At 49.5% G+C, this 8,867-nt stretch overlaps 1 protein-coding gene across 2 annotated transcripts in view; it reads right to left on the reverse strand.

Moving 5' to 3' along the window:
* Sec24b (SEC24 homolog B, COPII coat complex component) overlaps window positions 1-6,035 on the reverse strand; it is a 72,567-nt gene extending 66,532 nt beyond the window's left edge. The window contains exon 1 of one of the 2 annotated variants that reach the window (XM_021196171.1): window positions 5,694-6,035. In XM_021196171.1, the coding sequence (XP_021051830.1) occupies window positions 5,694-5,793 (100 nt within the window). In that variant the 5' untranslated portion in view covers window positions 5,794-6,035. The remainder of the gene's footprint in view (window positions 1-5,693) is intronic. The other variant, XM_029537399.1, reaches the window with a different exon arrangement.
* Window positions 6,036-8,867: the final 2,832 nt, after the last annotated feature.

Consider the following 8,867-nt stretch of genomic DNA (forward strand, 5'->3'; position numbering starts at 1 on the left):
TATCCTGCAGGGACATCTGAGTTTAGCCCAACTAGACTTCTCACCTACAAATAATAAATTCAGACTGTTTCAAGCAGTTAATTTGTGGCAATCTGTTATAAAAATAGAGTCAAAGGCCCTCCCTGACCCGACTCCTGGGTCACAGTTTGCCTTGCTGTCTTGCTGTCGGGTATAAGCACACCAAGTCCTTTGCATCCAAGCTCAAGAAACCAAAGCTGAGTGTGCCACACTGAAGAACACTTGCTGATGAGAAGTCAAACCAAGTGCTGGCCTGGGAAAAGATGTGCAACATGCATGCCTTGCACACCACACACAACAAGCCACAGCACACTGAGCCTGACCCCAGGGGCCCAGAGGCTAACAAGGACAGAGGTCTGACTTAGCAAAGGCATCAGAAGCGGGGCAGTGTGACACTGTCTAAACTTCTATAGACACGTGATCAAAGCTTTCAAGAATGGTGATAAAACCAGATGCAAACAATCGCAAACATGACAAGCCATTCGATGTTTGGCAAGCCATGCTTCCACACCTCTGAGTCTTTCCAAAGCTTATCTCTACCAGGAGTCTTACAAATCTTCCCTTCATCCGACCTTTCCTTAACCATTCTTCGGATCTCAGCACAGCTCTGCCTGAAGAAAAACATTCCCCGACACTGGGCGGGTCCAATCCTCAAGAGAGAGCTGCTCCTTTGCCCTTCATAGCTTCTCAAAGCTGTCCAAATTCCTTTTCCCATGGACAGGTCTAATTTCAAACTCTCAAATGCAAAGGCTGGGTTGCCTTTTTTCAAGGTCTGCTGCCTGACTTGTAGAAATCGTGATTTCAAAAATCATAAACTCCAAGTCAGAGCCAAGAATTCCTGTATCTGGCACTTATCAGATCACACAGCACACTTCAAGAGGAAAACAGGTGGCGCACGCCTTTAGTCCCGGCACTCGGGAAGCAGAGGCAGGCGGATTTCTGAGTTCAAGGCCAGCCTGGTCTACAAAGTGAGTTCCAGGACAGCCTGGGCTATACAGAGAAACCCTGTCTCAAAAAAAAAAAAAAAAAAAAAGATAGCTATAAACTCAGAACCCTGAGAGGTGTGAAAAGCACAGCAAATAACTAAAACCATACATTATAATAACAATTACTTCTTAGGTTGCTGTTATTACAGGCAGATGGTTGAGTATACACAGGGCAAAGACTTTAAGGTCCTTGAGATTGCTAGTCAGCAGGTTAGAAGGAAAAAAAAGTTGTGTATTCAGACAAGTTCATGACGGCCAGAGGAAGATCTTTCCTGAAGACCCACGCTTCTGGGCAGCCCCAGATGTGGACACTGCACTGACCAGAAAGGACAGCTGCAGCCCCAGATGTGGACGCTGCACTGACCAGAAAGGACAGCTGCAGCCCCAGATGTGGACACTGCACTGACCAGAAAGGACAGCTGCATGGTTCTGAATTCTTTGTGTGCTCTTAAGGCTGACAGGTTTCTCAGAGTCCACAACCAGAAAGAATCTGAGTTAATGGTTTGCCTGTCTACCTTTCCATAAAAAAGTCTAGTAATTCGCTCTCTGTTTAGCCTCATTGCATCATTGACAATTATAACCAGTGCTAACCTTTTGGGCAGAGGTACACTGTTAGATCTGGGTTGTTTGTGACACTCTTGGGATGTCAAGTTGGTTGGGAACAACTTGGGAGTTATATACTCTGTTGGGCTGTTGTTTCCCTCGGCAGTACATATTTGATGACTCAGCTTTGGAAGTAATGTCAAACCAAACGAAGCTGGACATGGTGACACACGCCTAATCCCAGCACTTAGGAGACAGAGACAGGGGGATCTCTGTGAGTTCAAGGCCAGCCTATTTTATAGAGCAAGTTCCAGGCTAATCAGGGTTACACAGGGAAACCCTGTCTCAAAAAAAAAAAAAAAAAAAAGAGTTAAAATTGAAAAATATTCAACTAATACTTCATATGGAGATGCAAATAATTCTATAAATCCATGTGTTACTCAGAATGAAATCTGAATATAGCTCCAAGGTGAACAGAAGCGTTTACAGATGCAGTGTCCTCATACTATCTACAAGTAGTGAGAACCAAGTACTTAATCTTAGAAAGACAGAAGACTCAATAATAAAGCCTCGCTTCTACCTATGATGGTGAACCTTTGTAACTATGTCAGACACTCCATGCCTGTATCTCACTCAGCATTTGGAAGTGAAAGCAAGAAGGTCAGGAGTTCAAGGCCAACATGGCACCTTAGTAGGGTCTGTTCTAAGAACACTGAACTTGGAATTAGGACTAAGTGGCCTCATTCAATAAATCTTTAGTGAACACCTGTAACTCGCCCACCACTGTCTGCAACACTAAGAACAGCAGTAACCGAGACAAGCAGCCTCTCTCACCAACCTTCCTCAGGCACGAAGCCTCCCCTGCTCACCTTTGTGGATCTTGATTTCACCTTCCAAAGCAGGGGACTAGGCAAGGTGTTTTGCAAACTGTGCTCCAGAGCTACCCCATCTTCATCTTAGTGGTCTGCAGAAATCAAATCTGTCTTGAATACACTTGCTGTTTCTTTGTTCCTTTTTGAAGGGGTGTTTTTGTCTATACATATGTCTGTGTATCATATGTGCGCCCAATCACAAGTGGCAGGCTGTCACAACTTTCCTTTATGTGATAAAGTAAGTTCCTACTACCTGCCCCTTGGAAACACCTTTTCTGGTTTGTTATAAGACACTACAGGGAAGTATGGCCACGCCCATAATGTGAAGGTGGAAGGGAGAGGGTCAGCAAGCAGTTGGGAGCCTGAGGCAAAAAGATCAGGAGGTCACTGTCATCCTCAGTCACATGAGACCGAGCTCAAGCAAAAACCAAGTAAACATGACATTTCCATCTTCAACAAAGGCAAAGAAAACATCAAATACATAGCCGCCACACCTCAAGGGAGTGCACACAAGCAAGGTCTTGGGGGAGGGGTGCCTCCAAAAGCATGCAGGTCAAACCAGGATGTCTACCCAGAGGTTACTAAGTAGGGACTGAAAGGTCACATCCCCGCTCACCAGTCCCATCCTGAGGCTACCCAGCCCGTCTTGTGACTTAATTACACTAGTGTAAAACTGGTGCAGAGCCAATGGTCACTATGAGTAACAAAGACCTCCTATCACTCTCAGAATGCCAAGAGTTTTAGCTCCCTGTGACAGGACCAGATACCAAGGCTATGAAGGAAGTGACCGCATTCTGTCAGCTATGGTGTTTCTCTTGTCACTGGCTTGTTTTCCCATGGTACTTTTCATACTTCTGATCTATTCTTTTGTGTTATTACCATGGCTGGAATTCCAGGGATATAGTAATAAGAAAGCAAAGCGATTTCTGTACATAACAAAAGCTGAAATGATTGCTTAATCTTCATGATGACTTTCTCTAAAACCGAGAAACAAAATCAGATCTGGTCCTCTCATCTCTGTGCTCGTTAATCCCTTCCACAAAACCAAACCAAAGGAACTCTAGTTCTGTATTTCCAAATGCCTCAGCATGAGGTCTCAAACCCTTCGGCAACCTGGCCTCTCTACACTCCTTCCATCTCCCTCCCTGGCCTCCCTCCCTCTCCCTTCCACCCAGTTCCCTTTGCTCTTCTCCACCGCTTCCAGTTTCTACCCAAGGCCTGCCCTTTCTAAGTGCACACTTCCAGGATTGCTCATGATGTAACCTCTTCCTAGAGACAGCCCTTCCCTCTCCCCCCCCCCACCCCCAACTACCTACCAAATCACTCAAGACCAGCCAGAACCAATTTGAATGTTGCTAAAATAAAATTCAGGAGGAGGGAATTCTGTTTCACCTACTACTCTAACTTTGAATACCGACCTGGTAGCCAAGCAACAGATGTTAGACAACGATTCAGACTTTATTATGAAGAGTAAGAATAAACAAAAACCAAGCATCGTTCCCACTGGGCATCAAGACATGGATTTATTCCTACCAACCGTGTGGCTGAGTAAATGTCCTGGGACCTCTGTGTCGCCTAAAAAAAATAAAGATGACGCTTGACAATCAAGGACATCATCCCCGAAACTGTTAAGCATTGATTTACAATGTCTAAACTGGGACCTATGTCTAAACCGGTTGCTCCACATAAGAAGATGGGTTAAGAACAAAGTAAAGCCTAGTTAGCAGCTCCTAGAAGCCTACCTAAGTTGGATTCTCAAAACCCATAGGGTAGAAAGAACCAACTCCCAGAAGTTGTCCTCTGATTGTCATGTGCAAGCAGGGGCACAGTCATTTATACACAGGCACACAAAGTAGACAAAGCTGCTCAGAAACGCGCTGCCAACGGCATCGCTCACCTTCAAAAGCTCTTGATGCCGGGCGTGGTGGCGCACGCCTTTAGTCCCAGCACTCGGGAGGCAGAGGCAGGCAGATTTCTGAGTTCAAGGCCAGCCTGGTCTACAGAATGAGTTCCAGGACAGCCAGGGCTATACAGAGAAACCCTGTCTTGAAAAACAAAACAAAACAAAACAAAAAACCCCCCAAAGCTCTTGATACTAAACAACAAGTATAAGAAGTATGAAATATTGGTAAGTAAGGCCAACCTAGGGATCTTAAGACTAAACCATGTTTTTTTTTTTACTTTTTAATTGTGAATAAAAAATTCCACCTGATTCTTGGGGTGTTTCGTGTTTGAAAAGCATTACCAATTCTCCAAACTTTGGCTGTAAATTTGATTAGCACACTATGTAAACTAGGCCAATGATTTGATGAGTATTGAGTAGTTTTGTTTTTTGACACAGGGCAGAGGGATACACACTCTCAACTCTCTAAAGAGGGCCCCTCCCTAGTACTACTTAGGAACATTCCAGATCTCCAGAGCAGGGGCTAGGCACGCTAGGGTAAGATCGATCAATAACTCCTGCATGCTCGGAGCCTAGAACAACCTCAGTATGAAAGCCACAATCGTTGTTTCCCCACGCAGGCCTTGCCTCAAAACAGGGCCAAGCAACTCCCGACACGTTTTTCTAGATTTGAAAGTGAAGCTGGAGATGGGGGAAATCTAAAGGTGTTTGCTTCGCTGACACCTGCTACCCCTACGAACACTAGGACAAGCGAACTCCAAAGGCTTGAGCAGCAACCGCGGCGGCAAACCACAACAGATCCCGAGGCCCCAAGTGGGTCGGGGTTACAGTTCCACTTCTGCAGCACATCCACATCCTTCTGCCTACAAACTTGAGTGCAAACTAAGTTCCCTTCCAGGCGGCGTGCTCGCTGGGCCTTAAAAAAAAAATCAAAGCGATGTTCCTGGGGCCGGAAGGATGCGATCCACCGGGTACCAAGGCTGCTCCCAGCCCTCCCTAGACCACGCAGTCTGCCGCCCCGGCGTCCTGCGAGCTCTCGGAGCCCACAGGGTCGCCCGGGGCAACCGGCCGGCGCCCAGATCGGAACAGACAGTCGTGCGGGCCGCCGACCCCTCCGCCCCGGCCTCGGTCCGCGCGGGAGGGCAGGCCTGGATGGCAGACGGCCGGCGGCCCCGCCCTGCCGTCCCCTCGGCCGCTCCCCTCGCCGCACCGCGGCCTCCAGGCTCCGCCGCGGCCTCGGGGCCCCACCGCGGCCTCCCCGGCCCGGCCCTGCCCGCCCGGAGCCACCGCGCAGGCCGCCCGCCCGCCCGCCCGCCCGCTCTCCCTCCCGCCTGCCTAGGCCCCACGCCGCGCCCCGGCCTCCCGCCTCACCGTTCTGCTGCGGCGGCGCCAGGCCGGAGACTGCTCCGCCGAGCTTGGGCGGCATCCGGGCTCCGGCGGCCGGGTGAGGGGACCCGGCGGGGGCCGACATGACGGCGCGGCTGGCGGCGGCGGCGGCTCCTCCGCGGCGGGAGATGGGCGGAGGGAAGGAAGGCGGGGCCGCGGAGGAAGAGGAAGAGGAAGGAACGCGCCCGCGTCACAGGCCGAGTCACTCTCCCCGACGACCGCGGCCCGGGCACCCACGCTCGGCCGCGCCGCCACCGCACGCGTGCGGACCCCGGCCCAGCCCTCCCGCGCCAGCGCCCCCTGCAGGCCGGAGCTGCGACCGCCTCCCCGCACAGCCAGGCTGCGGCTGCGGCTGCGGCTGGGGCTGCGGCTGGAGCGCCGCCGCCGAAGGGGAAGGCGCGGGCCACGGTGGCCGCTGCTACCCGGATGGAGCCTGCGCCCTGCAGGGCTGCAGAGCGGGCTGAGGTCCGGAGTCCTGGGTCACGCCAGTCCCAACCCACCCACCCACCTACCCATCCTCGGAGGAGGAAGCCTGGCTTTGGATTTGTTATTTATTCTTGTACAACGCCACCCCCCACCCCAACTTAATTCCAAATCAACAGCGCAATCAAGCTAAATGTTGATTGAAAATGCGTCATTCCCAAGCAGAGAGAAAACATTTCTCTATGACAGATTCTCCATAACAGTGGTAGTACAGCCAAAACTTTAACCAGTGGCTTTAAACGTTAGGAGAAAGATGAACGCCTAATACAAGGAGAGCTTGAAGACAAACTTTATATTCCCCCCACCCGCCAAGGGTTGGCTCAGCCCGTTTGGTGTTTAGGAGAACTGTGGCATCCAGAAGACAGGTCAGCTTGCTCTGACTACCTTAGTGAAGTCTTTGAAGCATGCTGACTGGCAAGTAAGGACTACATTATCCAAGTCATTTGGGCATCTTGGTCCCAACTAGGTCACGGTCACACAGTGGTGGGTGTGCAACTGCTCAGAAAGGTTCGGATTCAGTATGTGATCTAGTAAGATGGCATTTCCGGAGCGGTGGAATCCTATTTACCGGAAGGTTATGCCAACATCAAAGGTTCGTTATTCTAGAACACAAAGCCTTCCTTAAATAGTTGCCGTGAATTAATGACGGATGCCCTATCGAACCGCACTAAAAATAAACTTTGGAGTTCTGAGTTTTCCAGCCACATTATGCTCTGTATTCATAAGTATTGTGGCATTGTTCGCAGAAGCTGTCTTCTAGAGATCACTCTCCCACTTCATCAAGGAGGTCACAGTTCAAGCTCCAGCCCTTGTGGGAGTCCTTTAAATTTGCTTAAATTAAGGGTGACACCATATGAGTAAGGGAATATAGGCGATTGGCTTTCTGCCTCTGCAATGTGTTCTTGATGTTAGCTGATTTCAATCAGGTGTATGGATATGTTGTTTCTTCAGGGAAGATTCCTCACACAGACTGAGATATTACATTTCCATAGATCTCCATAATGTAATTGCTCCAAAATTATTTACTTTTGTTTGTGGGTTGTGTTGGGCCTAAAGGAAACGCCAGTACCCCAAATTCCAAATAGCAATCCAAATATCCAGACATGAGTTCAGCCTGGACTATAGGAGGATTTCTGGCAGTTAGATAAAAGGCAGCGTTCCTCGCAAACCTGTGACACTGGTTCCCCTCTGTGGTGGTCTGAGTAGGTATGACCCCAAAGACTCAGGAGTTTGAATGTTTAGCCCAGCGGGATTGGCACTATCAGGAGAGGTGGCCTTGATGGAGGAAATTATCTCACTGTGTTTTGAGGTCTCATATGCTCAAGCTACACCAGTATGGTGCAGTCTTCCTGCTGCCTGCAGATCAAGACGTGGAATCTCAGCTCCTCCAGCACCAGATCTGCTTGCAGGCCGCCATCCTTCCCACCATGATGCTAATGGACTAAACCTCAGAAACTGTAAGCCAGCCCCAAATTAAGTGTTTTTCTTTATAAGAGTTGCTGTGGTCAGGGTCTCTTCACAGCAATGAAACCCTAAGACACCCTCCATCAAAAGGAGTTATTTCTCATATCTCTAGCAGGAGAGACTATATAACTACCTGAGGTGCCTATTAGCATATCAAAATCCATGTTGGCCTCCATCGTTCCTCTGTACCACAAGTAACCTGTTACACATCTCAAAGTCCATCCTAGCCCTTCTCACCTCCTCCTCACCCTAAATTCCCTCCAGCTCACAGGCTCCCCTCCCCTCAGCTACTCAGTCTCCTTAGAGCTCCCCAGTGGTTGCTACATCTTCTCTCTCTTGTGTACTCTCCCTCTCTCCCTTGGCTCCTGATACTCTCTCGTCATGTATTCTCTGTTCTCTACCTTCGGCTATTCTCCTCTGCCTTGTAGAGAGACCTGCCCATGTCCAGTCTGCTAGCCATATTCATTCCACTTCTTTCTGAATTTCACACACACACACACACACACACACACACACACACATATACACACACACCTACAATTAAAACCTTCACCTTAATCATACCATGGATCAATCATACTATCCGTTTGTACAGGTTGGGTTTTGGGGGGTGGGGTGAGAGTTGTATTATTTGTTTCCTTTTCCTTTTGAGACAAGGTCTCACTTGAGACAAGATCTCACTTGTAGCTCCTCCTGCCTCAGGACCACTGCACGTAGCTCTTCACAATCTGTAGCACCAGTTATCCATTAATTCACTATAGAATTTGTATTAGTCAGGTGTGGAACTGTGGACCGTGCCAGGAAACTTGGTAAGGTTGAGTGGGTTTGAGACCCTGGCACTGAGGTACCCACCTGCGATGGCAGGCACCTCCCTGCTTCCTGCCAGATTCCTGGCCCAGAACACGTGACCCCACTCCCCATCTAGCATAGCCCAGAACAGAGTTCTCCATGCTAATGTGGTGTCCTCTGTGTGGTTTTCCAGAGGTACCTAGATTCCTGGGAGTCTGGGAACCACAGCTTTGGCCTCCCTACATCCTAGGCTGTTGCCCCACCCCCGAGTGGTGTCTGTCTCCACACTTCCCTGAAGCCCCGTCACCAGACTGCAGTGGTGCAGGGTAAACACGACAGTCAAGCACCCTGCATTTCTCCCCTGCTTCTTCCACACGCCAGCTGTGGGGCAGAATCAGACCCACAGTCAGGGCTCTCTGGAGT

The sequence above is a fragment of the Mus pahari genome, chromosome 4 (assembly GCF_900095145.1).
Source record: "Mus pahari chromosome 4, PAHARI_EIJ_v1.1, whole genome shotgun sequence".
Classification (NCBI taxonomy): Eukaryota; Metazoa; Chordata; class Mammalia; order Rodentia; family Muridae; genus Mus; species Mus pahari.